This window comes from Chiloscyllium plagiosum, unplaced genomic scaffold (genome assembly GCF_037043375.1).
Source record: "Chiloscyllium plagiosum isolate Xiang-an unplaced genomic scaffold, Cpla_swu_hap1 HiC_scaffold_36, whole genome shotgun sequence".
Taxonomy (NCBI): domain Eukaryota; kingdom Metazoa; phylum Chordata; class Chondrichthyes; order Orectolobiformes; family Hemiscylliidae; genus Chiloscyllium; species Chiloscyllium plagiosum.
In genome coordinates, this window is record NW_028270174.1 from 37,505,977 (window position 1) to 37,524,856 (window position 18,880).

Below are 18,880 nucleotides of genomic sequence, written 5' to 3' on the forward strand. Positions count from 1 at the left end.
TATCTTCCCCCATCTATTTTGGGCAGCACAGTGGTTAGCACTGCTGCCTCATAGCGCCAGAGACCCGGGTTCAATTCCCGCCTCTGGCAACTGACTGTGTGGAGTTTGCACATTCTCCTAGTGTCTGCGTGGGTTTCCTCCGGGTGCTCCGGTTTCCTCCCAGTCCAAAGATGTGCAGGTTAGGTGAATTGGCCATGCTAAATTGCCCGTAGTGTTAGGTGAAGGGGTAAATGTAGGAGAATGGGTCTGGTTGGGTTGCTGTTAGGAGGGTCGGTGTGGACTTGTTGGGCGAAAGGGCCTGTTTCCACACTAAGTAATCTAATCCTGCGGCCTTGCTGATATTCAAGGGGCCCTATTCTCCTGTTACTCTTGTCTTTAATGTATATGGAGATTCTCCATAACTCTATTTGCCAAAGCTATTTCATGTCCCCTTTTTGCCCTCCTGAATTCCCTATTGAATGTATTCCTACTGACTTTATATTCTTTTAGGGATTCACTCGATCTCTACCTGACACATGCTTCCTTCTTATTCTTGACCAAAACCTAAATTTCTCTAGTCATCCAGCATTCCCTACACCTACTTTGACCTTGCCTTTCACCCTAATAGGGGCATACTGTCCCTGGACTCATATTATCTCATTTTTGAAGGCTTTCTATTTTCTTTCCCTGCAAACCTGGTCAGAAGGGTATTGAAAGACAATATGAAATAGGAGTTCAATTTTAAAGGGGCTGCAGAAGCAGAGAGACCAGGGTGTTAATGTGCACAGATCATTGACAGTGGCAAGGCAAATGGAGAGAGCACTTAATAAATTATACATTGTCTCAGCTTTATTAATGGTATAAAGTACAAGAGCAGGAAGGTGATGTTGAACTTGTACAAGATACTGCTAAGACCTCAGCCAGAGTATTGTAGGAAGTAATGGTGACGCATTATAGAAAAGCTGTGAATGCCCTGTGGAGAAAGTGCAGAAATGACTTATGAGAATGGTTCCAGGAATGAGAATCTTCAGTATTCAGGAAGTTGAAGTTTGCACTGTTCTCTTTGGAGAGAAGGCTGAGAGGAGATTTTTTTCAAAATAGATGTTTCAAAATCATCAACAGGCTGGATAGAGTAAATAGGGAGATTTTGGTCCATTAAAGAAAATAAAGGACATGATGGTATAGATTTGGAAGTGATAAGCAAGGGTGATGTGATAAAAATCTTTTTCTCACAGCGAGCAGTCAGGATATAGAATGCATTGCTTGGAAATGTGGTGTAGGCAGATTCAACTGAGGCATTAAAGAAAGCAGATGATTATTTGGATGGAGAGAGTACACAGGGATATGGGAAAATATAGATGTACTACATAATTGAACTGGTCGGTCATAATCTGCCAAATAGTCGCACTAATAATTGAGGTTCGTGTGGTACTGACATTGGTATTGGGACAAGAGAACGTCGAACCATTTGGGTACCATGCTGAGGCTGGAATTCTATGAGCTCTGGAACCAGGGAACCAGGGAACCAGGGAAGGAGAGAGCCTTAAACTGAACAATTGAGTAAAGGGATCATGATTGGGTAAATGTTTTAAACCAAATAAAGGCAAAAAGGCAAAATTGTAATACAAATCATGTAATCTTTGTCCAAAGCCTCAGGACCAACTGCTTTTTGAATGCAAGGCAATAAATAAATTTACACAGTTACAATCACATGTTCTGATTCAACAAGTAGAGTTAAAATTAAGGTTGTGTGCATAGCTGTGTATAAATAACTATTCGCAGAGGAGAAGAACAGCCAAACATTTGCATTTACCAGGATACACTTAGGTCTACAATAGGTACATTCAGATTCTTTGGGGGGAAAAAATTTCACTTAGCTCAAACAGACCGAAAGACAAGTTTTTATTTTCCAAAGAGCCCATATGAGTATCTACAGGTCTGTCAGGTCTTTTTCGATTTTTGGATGTGCAGATAAAAGATACCCAACTTGTGTTGGAAATAAAGGTCAGAGAATGGCAGAAAGAGACCAATTCAAGGATTGATAGTATTAATTTTATTTTTAAAATAGATTAAATTAATGGCTGTTTCTGAACAAGTGTAGCATTCATAGCAAAATAAACAAATTGGCAAGCATTGAAGTAAATAAATACAATCGGATAGCCATCACTAAGACAAAGCTACATGATAACAAGGATTGGGTCCTGAATGTTTGTGGAGTATACTTCATTCAAGAGGAATACAATGCATTGTAAAAGGAAATATCTAACATTGTTAATCAATGATGACATTGGTTAGAGATGACCTTGGTTCATGAGATGGAGAATTGATTTGGGTGGAGATAAAGGATAGTAGAAGAAAATAGTCACTAGTAGAGGTTGTCTAAAGACTTAACAGTAACCACACGTAAGAAGAAGTACAGTAAAAGAAATATCGGATGCTTGTGGTAAAGGAATTGCTATAATGGGTAATACTGATATACATATAAACTAGAAAATCAGGTCAGCAATGGCAACTGTATAAGGAGTTTACAGAATGGTTTTGAGAGATTGTTGGAGCTGTACATTCTGAACCAACCAGAGAGCTAGTGATGTAAGACTTATTGTTATGTAATGTGACTGGATTTATTTATTATCTTAGGAGTATGGATACAACTAAGTAGCAGTAAGAATAATATGATCAAATTTTACATTTGAATGGAAAGGAAGAGGAGTTAGTTAAGACAAGTATTTTAAAATAGAGGGATAAAGTTGTTATGCAGGGTAAGATAACTGAAGCTAGCTATTTTCCCTAGAGCATTGGAGGCTGAGAGGTGACCTTACAGAGGTTTATAAAATCGAGGGGCATGAATAGGGTGAAGAGCCAAGGTGTTTTTCTCTGGTAGGTTTAAGGTAAGAGGGGAAAAATATAAAGGGACCTAAGGGGCAACGTTTTCAGGCAGAGGGTGGTATGTCTATGGAACAAGCTGCCAGAGGAAGTGGTAGAGTCAGGTACAACAACAACTTTTAAAGGCATCTGGATAGGTACATGATCGGAAGAGTTCAGAGGGATATGGGCCAAATGCTCGCAAATGACACTAGATTCATTTAGGATACCTGGTCAGCAAGGATGAGTTGGACTGGAGGGTCTGTTTCTGGCTGTACAACTCTGACTCTAAGTGAACCGGGATATAAGGCCAGGGAGTAAATCAGTACCGGATACTGAGTACGTCAACTGCTACCAGAACAATGTGCCCAACGTCCATTCTTAATTAAAAATATTAAGAAAACCATCAAAACTGAGGAAAAAGCATATGATTATTCAAAGCTGAGTGACAGATCAGCTGATTGGACAGAATATAAATAATGACAGACAGTGATTGAAAGGTTAATTAGGTGGAAGAAATTCCAAAAGGAAGTTAGCCAGAAATGTAAAACAGGATGGTAAAAGTTTCTGCAACCAATTGGGAAAGCTCAAAGTAATCAGTAAATTTTATTATTGGGAATTAATGGAATCCTTTGAAGAAGAAAAATGTGCTATGAATGGAGAACTTATAGACATACTGTACTTGAATTTCCAGAAAGTCTCTCTCAAGGTCCCATGTCATAGATATTGTGCCAAATTAAAAGCTCTTGGAATAGATAGAAGATTGACCGGCAGAATGTTGAGAATGCAAAAATGGGCATTTTCCAGATTGACAGAATACAGCAAGTGTAGTCCCACAGATGGGTACTGGTGCCTCAGCGTTTTACAATTTACATCAATAAATTGGATGAGGGGAGCGAAGTTATACTAGCTAAATTTACATATGACAGGTACGAAAGTTTTTATTGAAGACATGAGAATACAGATAGGTTGATTGGACAAAAATCTAGCAGATGGAGTGTTAGTGTTCCAATGCATGAAAGACTAAAATATTAGTGTGCACACACAGCAAATAATGAAGACTACTAATGGGATGCTATCCTTCGTTATGAGAGGAATTGAGTATAAAAGTAAGAATTAATGTTTCGGTTATACAGAGCACTGGTGAAACCATATCTTGAATATTGCGCATTGATAACTGTTAAATTGGATTTTAATTAGCAGGGATCTGAGAGAGCAAACGCAACACGTAGACAAAGATTCAAAAACAACCTTGAACTGAAAAATGTTGAGTCTTTAAAAACATTGCATGCAGTTTTTTGGCTAAAAAAAGAGGGAGAAACCAAAGGATCCTAGCGCACTCCAACTTTTTCGCATGTTTACAAAGGGAAGAATAACATTTATATTCTTTGAAATATGCTGAGAAGTGACAGATTATAATGAAATGTTTACCATCTGTAACACTGAACTTTGCCTTATTGGTTTTTCAAAACATCAATCATTCCCGTTATTCCATAACTTTGTTTCTGTGTACGGACATTTTGTTTAGGCTGAAATCTGCAGTTCAAAATATACCAGGAGCCGTTACAAGGTTAGAGATTTTTGTATGCATCCAGCCTGTGTCACGTTCACTGTCTCTGACCTTTTGTCACAGTCCTTTTTAACTTACTGATCTATAACTTGAGAGTTGGCCAATTTTCCCATCATGCAATATTAAATATTCCCCACAATACCAAAGCTCTGCCCTATTTGATTAGGGAAGGATGTAAATGCTTTGCAATGAGCATATTGTCTTATGAGGAAAGCTTGAAAAGAAGAGGCTTCTTTTACACTGAAGTACAGAAGAGTGAAGAGTGACTTTCTTTGAAATGTATAAGGTCATGAATGGACTTGGCAAGGTGGATTTCAAAGGCTGTTTTCAAAACAAGGTGACACTTTAAAAAAATAGTTGTTCTTTTAGGACAGATCAGATGTTTCTTTCTGAGAATTGTGTGACATTAGAACTCTGCCTCACAGCTAGAGGCAGGATAATTGAATATTTTTAAAAGAAAGGTAGATACCTTCTGTTAAGCAATGGAATATTGAAGTATATAGGAATGCAGAATTTGGAACACAGATCAGCCATGATAAAGCATGCCCAAGGGACCAAAAGGCCTGCATCTTCTAATTCTTACATTCATATGTACATGGATTTTTTTAAAGTCACAAAAGGGAATAGGAAGAAGTTAGAAAATAAGCTGTAAAAAAAAAAATTAGGCAAAAATCTTGAAATAAATAAATGTAAAACTTCTATTAATATAATACTAAAGAAAATTGAGGTGGGGTCAAGTAACTAAAGGTGCAGAAGATAAATTTAAGAGTAATATTAAATGGTAGAAATGCTGAGTAATTGCTATACCTTGGTATTTACAAAGGAAACTAATAAGGGTTAGGCATTACGTAAGAAGAAAATACCAAAAAAGATATCAAAGCCTTTGAGATGGAAAGGAAGTAGATGGTTGATAAATTAGGCCAACTTCAAAGAGGATAAAATGAATTGGTTGCATCTGCACAGCCTAAGCAAGGGAATAGTGCCAGAAAACTGGCAAGAAGCTAAAGCTGTTTCTATGTTTGCGAAGATAAATGGAATAAATCTACAGAAATGTAAACTACTTAGCTCAGTATTGGTGGTGGAAATTATATTGGATATTATGTTAGGTATATGTTAAAATTTATATTACACTCAAAAGTGTAATAGGGAAACCTCTGGAGACTCAAAATATAACAATTCAATACAGTTGGTCAAGCATGTCTTTCCCTTTTGAAATCCATGCTGACTATTCTTTAAGGAAGCAGACCCTTGGTTAAAGCTCCACATCGTAGAGTCCTTATATTGATCAAGTCATCTAAAGTCAGGGGACAAGCAGGAAATGGATAACAAAGGAGCTACAAAAGGGAAAGCAAATCATAGATGTTAAAGGTAGTTACTGAGACTGGTTTAAAATGAGGTTTTCTATGTCGATTAGTATTGTAACCACTGATCATTATTTTTGTTACGTTTTTCATCTTTTGGAATGGCTTGCAAGTTTCAGTTCATAAATTCTGGGATTTACGTATTAATTTTAAGTGACATTCTCGAGATAACTTAAGGTTTTATTTAAAAATGGTGACATCTCATCTCAAACAATGTGTTAAAGGTGTGAAGTTAGACTCTGTCTGTCTATCCCAATCTTCAGTCAAACTGGTTTGATTTCCAAAGTAGGAATTTATAAAATGTTACATGGATTGACTGCATGCAGATTGTATGCTTTTTGAGCAAAATAGAATGTCTGCAAATACAATTTTGCAAATTCACCCCATAGACTTGTGTGTGCGCATGTATGAGAGAGAATGTGAGTGCGCGTGAGAGAAATGCGTACTTGCATGTATGCGAGAGTGTGGCGGCGTGTAAGTCTGGGGATGTTTATAAAAAGACAGTGAATATGCACCATATACCAAATGTTGCAATATCGACTGATTTAAATCAACTGCTCGTTTCCATAAAAGGTAAATATATTTTTAAAATTCTGTGAAATTCAAGTCCCATACCCTATGGTTCTGTTTTTTTTTTCAGGTGTGTACTCTTGCCATTGTTGGGAATAAAACCACCTTCACAGAATCTATTCATCGTCGTAGACTCTGTCGATGAAGGCTGCAATTATACGGAAGGAGAGCAAAGGCAAGCAGGTCTGTCACGGACTATAGCAGAGCTTCTAGCAAGTCATCATGAGTTCTTCCCACCTTGGTTGTTGCTTGTCTGCTCTTCTCGGAAACAAAGTAAAATGGTGACAAAAATGTTCACAGGTGAGCTACTTCCCCCATGTAACACTGCTTGTTACACACAATGCTAAAATTCTGTTTTTGCCCAGCAGCTTTGTATTTGTCTTTAGGTTTTCTTTTTTTGCACACGCTGAGTTTTCTTTTTAAAAAGACAGGGTCCTATAAACTGTGTTCTTTCACATTTTGTCAGGTGGATGGACTAGACATCATTCCTCAAAACTGATATTGTTGTTCTTTTCTGCAGTCTAGGTTCTCAGAGAGCAATGCTAAAGCAAACTCTTCACATTATGTTCCCACTTTTGAATTCTACATCTACAAACAGTTAGATCCACAGTGTTGGCAATTCCTATCTCATATTCGTAAGCCCACAAAGCTGATAATGTCCAGAATCCTGTGAGGTCACTTTATTTACATTGGTGAAATCCTACAAGTGAACTCAGAATCACATTGAAAAATAACTCTCCATGGGAATGAGTATATGCTTTCGATGAGGGAACCCAAATTTATAACATCCTACCTTTTACTATAACCGCTTGAAATACAAAGAAATCGGTACAAATGATTGAAATTTAGATTTAACTTGTTTGAGTGTCAAAATCAAATCCAAATATTTATTGCAATTCTTGGATGTAACCCAGATGCACCTTAGTTTATGTTATCTGAATCTATTCTTTACAATGATTGGCCTTGTAGATGTTCTTATTGTTATATCAAATTGCTCAGTATAATAAAATTTTGCAGTAAATCCCAGGCACTCTATGAGGAAATATTGACTTCAGTGTCAACTCCAGATGAAGAGATCCTTTCTAGGAAAGCATATTTAGCATATGGACATATTCAGCTAATTTTTTCAAGTTGCTGCCAAGACAAGGCAGAACCTATTCAGTCAAGAAGACACTCTGCATAATTTTTACATGCAGGCAGGACAGAAAATAATGAGAAGCCTCTTGGTACCCTTTTGCCTCAGTCTAGGATTTGAAAAGAAGTGTTTGTCATTAAAAATATTTACACAATGGAGTCCATGGTTAACTATCAGCTGAGTTTGTGCCTGAAGTTAATAGTCTGTGTTGCAGTGGTAGAAATAATTTGGTATGCAATGATGGTGACTAGGTGAGCGGTTGCATCTGCCTTTTTTAAATGTGGAATGCAGTTACTGAATCTTTGCTTACCATATTTTCCAGTTTCATTGTTGTGGCATCTTTGGAGATTTCAGGATAAAAATTGCCATTAGGAAAAGTCTACAGTGAATGCCATTGCTTCACACCTGACCACAAAATCTGGGTCAATATCTATAGCTATTCAAACTTGTATTTTCCAATATACTGCAAGTAGTATGTTCAGTATGGGAATCTGTTCAGCGCAGTTGGCTGGATTGTTGGTTTGCAGGACAGTGTGGTACCAATAGTATGGGTTCAATTCCCATCACCAGTTTGAGGTTACCATGAAGGACTCTCCTTCTCAACCTCTTCCCTTACCAGAGGTCTGGTGACCCTCAGATTAAATCACCACCAGTTGCTGATCTCTAATAAGAAAGCAGTCCCTATGGTCTGGCCTGGTAAGACTATGGTGACACAACAACAACAACAAATACTCAGTGCAGTATAAGTCTCATTGCAAAACTATAATGGTATCATTCTGTAGGCTATGACTGTAATTGTGCATGTGTATATTTTCAAAAGTATTTTGAAACAAATCAAAGCTGAACTTTGAGAGCATTTTCCTGTCAAAAGCTACCTTAAAAATGCTTTCCTGATGTGAAGGTAAAATTTTGGAGAGACAATGTGATCATGTCAGTTCACATTGTTCAGTATAAACTGTGTCTATAGGAAAGTAGAGCTGAGGAGCAGGAATATGCCATTTGGCCCTTCACACCTTTTTGCTATTTGGCAAGGTCAGGATGATCTGGTTATGGTCTCAACTCCACTTCTCTCACTGTATATGATTTTTTTGTATACTATGACTTGAACAAAAACTATTTGATTTCTTTTAGTACCACTGAGCTTCCTCAATTACAGTGATTTAATTTTTGCTTCATCAAGATCAATACCATGTCCATATTCACTAGTGTTCATGAGTCTCGTAATGCATGTTACCAAATTTATATGCAGATATATATGTTATGCTGATTTTGGGCATCTTGATTTTGTTTCTGTTCACCAGATAGTTTTGATGAGACGCAAACATGTATTGTAAATGCTAAAATAACAGAGTACTTATGATATGATTTGCAGAGTTGAAAACCCAGTTTGTTGTAAGAGCTGACCCTGTCTGAAAACTTGATTGTATCAGTGTTATCCTCATTTTACTTGACTAAGCTGCCTGAAGTGTAATGGATTAAAATTCGCCATCTTGCTGGCTTAACCGCCATCCTCTTTAATACAACCCTTGCAAACCTTGTTTACGAGCAAGATTGATTGCTTACATTAACACAGGCTGTTCTGTCTCTTTAATATATGGGCATGCTATTATAATAGTGGTCTCCAACAGTAATAACCAAAAGATTATATCACCATTTTGCTTTGTGATTATGCTGTCTTGTGGAAAAGTGACATAGCTCCAGCTGAACATACTTTGCTTTGATTTATGTTGGCATTTATGTGGAAATATTGTGACTGTTATTCATAAAATTTGCAAATTTTGGCAGAAGGTACTACTATGAGATAGGTGAAAGTGCAGTGTAAACAGTCAGGGTTTCAGATTGAGCATCTACTGGTCACTCCTTATCCATGCAGCACCTTGTAACAAAACATCAGTTCAGAAAATAATAATTGAGCCGTTGCCTTGTTCTTTATTAATTTCTGGAAGCATGTGCAATGGCTTCATTCATCCAGCCTGTACATGGATATTTTGTCATCTAGATTGAAAGGCAGTTGGACATGTGCAGATCATATTGCAGCTGATAGAATTGAATAGAGCATAGTACTATGAAATACTAACATAAAACCACATGCCTCTTATCGTTGGAAGGTTAATTAGTTGAACTCGTGGAATTTATTCAGAGTGTGTTTATTGTCTCAATACCCATTTGGCTCTGCTCCAGTTCTTACAGTTCCAACAGTTAGCTTAGAATGAGGTTCAGCCACCTTGGACACTTGGGTGCCTATCTTTCTGATGTGGTTTGGATGTTTGTCTCTGTGGAGGCGTTAAAAATTAAATTTACATGAGCAGTTCATATTGTAACCAGCCCTCTGTGTACAGGTTGCTGAGGTATGCAGCTTGTTTGTGACCAGTGGCATCTAACAGAAATAATTAAACTTGGATTTTTTTTTCCCTGTTGTGTTATTTAACAATTTTCATAGTTGTTACCATCTGAAGATGCTGTAACACTTCAGTTACAGCACTGAAGAGTTTGTTTCTTCTTCCATATAGTTATGATTGTGATTGAGGGGGCAAAAAATACCTTCTATTCCCTGATATCTCGGGTAGGTAAAGAAAGTACACTTATGAGATCTGCTTACTGCTGTTTTAACTGAGGCATAATTGTTTTTTATTGTCTTAATGTTTTATATAAAAGATTTTCTTTTTACAAAAAGCTGCATTTTAAAGCTGGGAAGAAGAGAAAATACGTAGCATACCAAATGTCTCATCAGAAGATCATACTGGCTTTTGTTATCAGTCTACACGTTATAAGAAATCATGTTAATTACTTGATTTCTAAGTTTAACTAGATTAAAACTCTGGTGTAAGCCTGTTGATAAGAAAGCAAATGTGCTGTCTAATGCTTATTACCCAGCTTTATGAAGCAAAATCTCAATGAAATGAGATGACAGCACAAACAGGTCTGTGCTGCTTAGCACACAATTGTGATACTGCTTTTAATCGTTAAATTATTTCTACCTGCTGAGGATATCATATACCTCCACAACACACATCCTGTAGCCTACCACTATAAATTCATTTTTGGACAAAACTAAATCTCTTGACAATCTGGATGACTTTTTTTCCCATTTTAAAAGCTGCTTCAATGGTTAACTATACTTTGCTTTGAAACATTGTCTGCATTTTCTTCGCACTTCCTGCTCAGTCCCACAATCTAACTTGTCTCCTCAACGCTGCCAACACCAGACCTGTTCAAGCGTATGATGCTGCTGTGCATGGGCTGGGTGGGATCCCAGGGCATGCCAAGAATTGGAGTTCCCAACCTCTAACAACAGCACACAAAAGCACTCCATAGTGTTCTGTCACCCCTCCTCCCCCCCCCCCCCTCTCCCCATCACCCCACACCCAAACTAGGTAAGATTGTATTTCTTCACAATATCTGGAAACATTGCATTGATGATTTTTGATTTCTTCCTGGGCATTTATCATTGCATCTCTGTAAACTAAATTATGTTGCTATACAATATGTATTTTAATTATTCTAAATTTTTCTTTAAAATCTTACTTTGGACATCAGAAATGTCATTTACCAAACCAAAATAGTGTACAAATCTTTTTCTATGAAATGTTCTGATTGTTTTGTGAGGAAACTACCTAGGTTCTGAAACCTTTCATAGAATGGTTACAGCACAGAAAAAGACTGTTAAGCTCTGTTGACAGCTCTCTGCAGCAGGAACTTAATCGCCAGTGCTCTCCATTTTCCTGTAGCTCTGCAAACCGTTTTACCCTTCAGTTAATCATGCAATTTTATTTTTAGGTGATGATCGAACCTGTTTCTATCAATCCTAACCACTCACTGTGTAAACATTTTGTTTCCTCATGTTGCTTCTTTTGGCAATCTGGTTTTCCATTCTTCCTGTCTGCTCTCCCTATTCACTTTGTTCAGAATCCTCATGAATTTGTATAGCACAATCACATTTCTCCTTGCTCTCCCTTCCTGAAGATAAACAGCTCCAGATTTTCCAATGTAGCCACATAATAGAGTTAGTCATACTTAAAAACATTCTTGTAAATATTTTTGGTGCCATCTCTAATGTTGTTCACATCCTCCTTTCAGTGCTGTGTGTAGTTTCTGAGACCAGTGCAGCAGATAATTGCTTCATATCTTCAACTGCTGTTTGTCCACCCATTCCACCAGCCAGTCTGTCTGTTTTTTTTTGAAGCTTTGAACAGGATTCTCACTCATGGTTTTTAGGCATGCTTCTATTTACTAGATTTATCAAGTTGTAAGCTTATGGCCTCACTAGCTGCTCAGCAATCAGCTGTTTTATCTGTGCTGTGATCAGTTATATCAAGAGATTAATGGAACTCTTGGTATCTAAAACTCTGATCAATTTTATGTTACTATCCTCTTTATTTCGTTTTAATTCAGTATCCAAGATTTGGTTGGTAGATAGAGCATTGATTTTGAATCTTCGATTAACAGATCAACTTTAGTTTTTATACTGATTAATTCAGCCTCACTTGTAATCTAAATTAATTAAATATAGTTAAGAGTTTACCAATATTCTCACCCAACCCTGTTCTGTTGTTTCTTTGCAGTCTCTCTTGATTGTGATGTTATTCTGATTCTACTTTTTAATTTTTCCTGCCTTAGTTTTAGGTCCTGCTCCTTTATATCTGGCTTGCAATATTCTGGAATGTTTTTTGAATTTCTGCTGTGCTGTCTCCCACTCCTTTATATCCAGTCTACAATCTTTAAATGACGAAACTGTGAGTGTGGATGGTCAAGAGAAGTGCACTCTTTACTAAAATAACCATAAGTGAGCCTTAAAGATGATAACATGATCAAGATGACTATCTGATCAAAAACCAAACTGCCTGTTGAGGTTCATGCTGCAATGTTGTGATATCTCAGTAAGAAACCATTATCCCATTCAAATAGAAAAGAAAACTGATGAAGGAGAATTATAATCTGGAGCTTCTCCAACAGCTTAGTGAGTAAATGCTCCCATCTGGTTGTAATGATTTATCTACCAAAAGGATTCCATGTGTGACTATTGACTGCGCTGGGGTATCTTTCCCTCGGGTGATATGAGGGGTATTAAAATTTGGCCACTATTTCTAACCCTTTCCTCTTGAGAAATGTTAGCCACTATTTCTAACTCTTATTATCATCAAGTAATCTCTATTAGGGAGTTTGTAAGTATGGATATCTGATCTGGGTATGATTGAACTAAACAATACCAATTTCTCTCTCCCATCTATAGAAAGAAAGTAAAGAAAAAATTGCATTTATGTAGTGACTCTTATAATTTCAGAACTTCACAGAATGCTTTACAGCCAGTAAAGAACTTTTCAAATATAATCCCTACCCTAATGTTTCAAAAGTGACAATATGTTGTGCACAGCTACAGCCTACCCATGACAATGTGACATTGAGACTATAATCTATTTTTGTGGTATTAATTGTAGAATAAATATTTCAGGACATCAGAAATCACTCCCTTCTTACGATAAAGTCATGGAATCTTTTCCCATCCACCTGAGACATTGCATCAACACTTCAATTTAACATTTCATCTGAAATACAGCACCTTCAGTAATGCAGCAGTCCCTCTGTTTTTCATTGGAGTGTTAGCTTTTATTTGTGTGCTTAAAGACATGCAAAGTAACTCAGTGTGAAAAATAGAACTTGAGCTGGAAACCCCCCCCCCCCCCCCCCCCCCCCAACAATCCCCCAGATCAAATAGCCAATCACTGTGAATATTCGAGGTTTAAGTCTGAAAATTACTTACAAATACTGGCAGCATTTGTAGTCTTGTTTTGCAGCATGAATCACCACTTCAACAATTAAAAGAAAAACATTGTCAAGGAGAATGTAATCATGTTGCATTAACAGGCTGAGATAAAATCAGTTTGCTATGTTTCAACTTGTTGAATAGTGCTTCTGCAGAAAAAGACTACGTTTTTAGTTTGTAGCCAAGAGCATCTCAGTATTGAGTTTTGAACTTATTACATTTCATTCCATGTGTCTTTCCTCTCCTTGTTGCCCCACAATAGTTTAATCAAACTATCTGATTTTATAACTTTGAGGTGGTACTGATAGAAGCTTCAATTTTGTAATTGGATTTATTTGTTATTTGGAGTATATAAGGGACTGGTTTTCTTGCGAGTTATGTGCACTGCCCTGGAGTATTGAGAGACTGGGAACACTCCTTTGATAACCAATAGCCTCAAAGGGAAACCAGGAAATGCATTTGAGTGATTGTTTATGGAAAAAGAGGAAATTAATAAATCAAGCAGTTCAGTCCACAATTTCCTTTTGAGTATAAAAGTGATGTGTTTTTGAAAAAAATCTGAACAATGATGCAGAAGGCAAAGTTACAGGGTAGCAGACCTGTAAGTTATGACTATGACATGCAATATGCAGAAAACTATGAGAACTCAATTACAATGAATTGAGGTCTACTAAAATTGCTACCCCAAGGCTGCTTCAACAACATGCTACCCCTCTTTCCTGGAAACAAAATACAGCAGGCCAGAATGACATTCATAGAGACTGGTTTGTAGAGTCAGGAAATTGCCCAAATTCTATCTCCTTCATGAAACCCTACTCTGAATGAAAATTACCAGTGATGTTTTTGACTATTACAATTTGGAAATTCAGAGTTTTCTGCCTGTGACTTTACCAAAGTTAATTGCACAGGTGTGCACATTGTTTGTAGGCAAGGATGATTCTTTTAAAATATTGAGTAGAGTTCAATCCAGATGTTAGGAAGGCTCTTCCACTCGTTAGAGAGCTCATGATATCATGTGCTAGCAGAAGCAATACTGGTTGTGTCAGGCTGTCATGGCAGGATGAGACCTTAAGTGAGCAGTAATTGCTAATTTAAGTGCCTGAATTTATGATGGTATAGGACAGCTGCCTACAAACTTTCTTGCCCCAGACTTGTGTAGGGCAGAGACAGGAAGTGGCAGGTTCCCCACCTTTGCAGCCTTCCACCTACAGATGAAAATGCATTTCTATTGAACTGCAATTAAATGCAGTTAATTGATTGTTGGGCTTTTGTGTTTAACTTTATAGTAAAGTATATTGTACTTTTGCATCCTGAGGCTTCTCTTTGCTTAATTATGTGACAAGCAGCCATGCCGTTGAAATTTAGTAGAAACATGTACTTCTTAGTTTATGCAAGTGCAAAAATATATGTTTGGAAAGCAACAAATTCAGTTTACAAATTTTTCAGTGATGGAACGAAGTCCCTCTGCCATGGCCAGAAGTAGGTTTCGGGGAATGACCTTGTTTGGGGAATGACCGAAAATAGAGCCATACACTACAGGGTGTAGCTAATCCAAGTACTACTACTGGAAGTTGTATTCTCCTAATCAAGATGACATGTTCCCAAAAGCCAGTGCATAATCACAGAGCTGCCTGCTCAGCATCATCAGGAGCAGTGGTTATTACTTAAGCTGCATCTGAAGGACAAGGGTGCATCAATAAATGTGCATCCTCAAACATAAATTGGGCTTGAGAGTTGGCGTTAGTCAAACAAGAGCCCATTAAGTGGGAGACTGGGAGGGTCACTATGGATGAATGGTGCTGATGCCACGGGGCAGCCATTGCAGGTGAGGAGCAATTATGTGCACCAAAGAATGCTCTTCGGAGGGTTGGTGCAGGCTCAATGGGACAAATAGCTTCTGTGTGCTCTGTAGGAAGTCTATGATTCTAAGCAGGTTGGCCATCCTTCTTGGTGCAGAGGGCTATTGAATGTGATGATGAACATGCCTGTGAAGCCCCCAGTGTCTCAGCTAAAGAGATCACAAGGAGGTCGACTAACAGTTCGAGCTCTATATTGAAAGAATTTCTGTATTTAGCAAGGCCAGATTTTGTAGAGTTTAATCTTGTAAGAATTTGATGTATGCTTCAAAGTAATTTAGTGGATCATTCTTACATAAAATTTTTGATTATTAAGTTACTTCTCATATTGTGATAAAGCCCAGCTAATGTGGAAAGCATTTTCGATCAACATAGAGTTTGAGGCAGGATACGTGAAAGAAAGATTTGTTCTACATAGTCTGTGATCATGTGAATTTTGTAAGAGATTTGACCAAAGTTTAAAAAATGGCAAGGAATTACTGCTTGAGTCTGCAAGAGCATGCTTTGAAACACATTTGGAGCATCACAGACAGCCAAGAGTGAAGGAGAAATCCTGAAATAAATTACCAATCAAAGAAATTGTATAATTTCACTCAGTGAAAGAAATTAATTTCAGACAATATGAATGCATTGGTTACGTCTGTAGACCATCTTATAAAAAGGCTGAGCATTACTGGCAAATTAATATTGACTGCTCATTTGAACTCGAAGGGGTTAGATAAGTTAGAGTGAGGGCTATGCGACAAAGCTCAAGAATTGAGAAAATAACTGTATATTTATTTTAAGTTAATAAAACCCAAGAACTGCTGGAAAGCTGAAACAATAATCACTTCAGTACATTTGAGTATAGGAATTGGGAGATCATGTTGTGGTTGTACAGGGCATTGTACAATTGCTACATTCAGTTCTGGTCTCCATGCTATAGGAAGGATATTGTGAAACCTGAAAGGCCCCTTAAAGGATTTACAAGCATGTTGCCACAGTTGGAGGGTTGGAGCTACAGGTAGAAGCTGAATAGACTGGGGCTATTTTCCCTGGAGTGTTAGAGGCTGAGGGGTGACCTTACAGAGTTTTTAAACATGAAGGGCATGAATAGGATAAATAGACAAGGTCTTTTCCCCAGGGTGGGCGAGTCCAAAACTAGAGGGGAAAGATATGAGGGCCCTAAGGGGCAACTTTTTCATGCAAAGGGTGGTGAGTGTATGGATTGAGCTGCCAGAGGAAGTGGTGGAGGCTGGTACAATTGCAACTTTTAAAGGCATCTGAATAGGTATATGAATAGGAAGGGTTTCGAGAGATATGGGCCAAATGCTGGCAAATGGGACTAGATTTAGATAGGATATCTGGTTGGCAAGGACAAGTTGGACCGAAGGGTTTGTTTCCATGCTGTATATCTCTATTTATATAAATGCTTTGGGTGTGAACATAGGAGGTATGGTTAGTAAGTTTGCAAATGACACCAAAATGAGAGGTGTAGTGGACAGCAAAGACGGTTGCCTCAGAGCACAACAGGACCTTGATCAGATGGGCCGAAGAGTGGCAGATGGAGTTTAATTTAGATAAAAGTGAGGTGCTGCATTTTGGAAAGGCAAATCAGGGCAGGACTTAACACTTAATGGTAAGGTCCTGGGGAGTACTGTTGAACAAAGAGACCTTGGAATGCAGGTTCGTTGTTCCTTTAAAGTGGAGTCGCAGGTAGATAGGATGGTAAAGAAGGTGTTTGGTATCCTTGCCTTTATTGGCCAGTGCATTGAGTATAGGAGTCAGGAAGTCATGCTGTGGCTGTACAGGACATTGGTTAAGCCAATACTGGAATACTGCATGCAATTCTTGTCTCCCTGCTATAGGAAAGATGTTGTGAAATTTGAAAGGGCTCAAAAAAGATTTACAAGGATGGTGCCAGGATTGGAGGGTTTGAGCTATAGGGAGAGGCTGAATAGTCTGGAGCATTAGAGGCGAAGGGGTGACCTTATAGAGGTTTATAAAATCATGAGGGGCATGGATAGGATAAATAATAAGGTCTTTTCCCTGGAGTGGTGGAGTCCAAAACTACAGAGCATTGGTTTAAGGTGAGAGGGGAAAGATATAAATGGGCCCTAAGGGGTTGCTTTCTCATGTAGAGCATGGTGCATGTATGGAATGAGCTGCCAGTGAAGTGGTGGAGGCTGGTACAATTATAACATTTAAAACTCATTTGTATGGGTATGAGTAAGGGGAGGGATTTAGAAGGACATAGGTCAAATGCTGGCCAGTGATGCTAGGTTTATTTAGGATATCTGGTTGGTATGGACAAATTGGTCCAAGCTGTACATCTCTGTGACTTCGACTGTAATAAACAGAAATTGATGGAAATCTCAGCACATCTGGTGGCATCTGTGGAGAAAAAGCAGACTTAATATTTTGGGTCTGGTGACTCTTCATCAGAATTAGCAGTAGCAAGCAAAAGGTGGTATGTATGCTGAAGACAGAGGGTGTAGGATGTAAATAAGTCATAGGATAGATGGAGATGGAGCCCAGAGGGGGAGAGACACATATGGGCAAACAAAGGGATGAAAGTTGCTAAGCCAGGGAAGGAGTAAAGCTGGTAATGGAGACCATTAGGTGAAAATAAGTCAGCAATGCTGAAAGTAACCCATATAATAACAAGGCCTGGTGTGTGGCGGTAGGTAAAAGCAATGGAGGAAGGTGTTCAAGCCCTAAAATTATTGAACTCTACATTGAGCCCTGATTGCGGCAGGGTCCCCATGCGGAAAATGAGATGCTTTTCTTCTAACCTGCGCTAAAGTTATGCTGGAGCATCGCAGCAAGCTCAAGACACATATTGGCCAAGGAACATGGTGTTCTGTTGAAGTGGCAGGTAACTGAAAGCTCTGTGGACAGAATGTAGGTGATCCATAAAACAATCGCTGAGTCTGCGTTTCATCTCCCCAGTGTAAAAGAGACCATATTGTGAGTAGCGAACATAGTAGACTAGATTGAAGTATAGGTAATTTGCGACTTCACCTGGAAGTAATCTTGAATAGTGAGGAGAGAGAAGATTAATTGGTGAGTGTTGCACCTCTGTTGTATGGGAAGGTGCAATGGTGGTGTGGGAGAGCAACAGAGGGGTGGACCAGAGTGCCCTGAAGGAGAAGGGAATATGTCTCCAATGGAGGGATCACGCTAAAGGTGGAGGAAATGGTGGCTTATGATCCTTTGAATGGGAATGCTGCTAGGTGGAATGTGACAACCAGCAGAACTCTGCTTTGTCTCCACAGATGAGTTTTTCCAGCAATTTTATTTTCTTATTTGGTAAATGTTATGTTAAATGTAATACAATGAGGGGATCAAGCTAAATAAGCGACCTTCATGACAATTATCATCTGACTTAATTTCACATTGGATCGAAATGTCATAACCCAAGAAGTGAATCCCGAGAAGAGTATAAGGGCTGTAGGAGTAAACTCAAGATGGAAATCAGAAGCACAAGGGGACAAAGCGATAGCTTTGATAAATAGGGTTAAGGAGAATCCAAAGGGATTCTACAAATACATTAAGCACAAAAGAGTAAGTAAGGAGAGAGTAGGGCTCCCTAAAGATCATTAAGGTCTCCTATTTCTGAAACCGCAGGAATTGGGTGAGATACTAAATGATTATTTCACATTGGTATTTACTGTGGAGAAGGATATGGAAGCTAGAGAAATTGGAGAAATAAATAGTGATACCTTGAAAAATGTCCATATTGCAGAGGAGGTGGTGCTGGCATTCTAAAACACACAAAGGTGGATAAATCCCCAGGACCTCATC

The 18,880-nt window shown here is 38.3% G+C and overlaps 1 protein-coding gene across 2 annotated transcripts in view; it reads left to right on the forward strand.

Moving 5' to 3' along the window:
- ankrd50 (ankyrin repeat domain 50) overlaps positions 1-18,880 on the forward strand; it is an 88,263-nt gene that overhangs the window by 51,026 nt on the left and 18,357 nt on the right. For both annotated transcript variants that reach the window (XM_043674086.2, XM_043674085.2), the window contains exon 3: positions 6,413-6,642. In XM_043674086.2, coding sequence (XP_043530021.1) covers positions 6,413-6,642 — 230 coding nt within the window. The remainder of the gene's footprint in view (positions 1-6,412; positions 6,643-18,880) is intronic.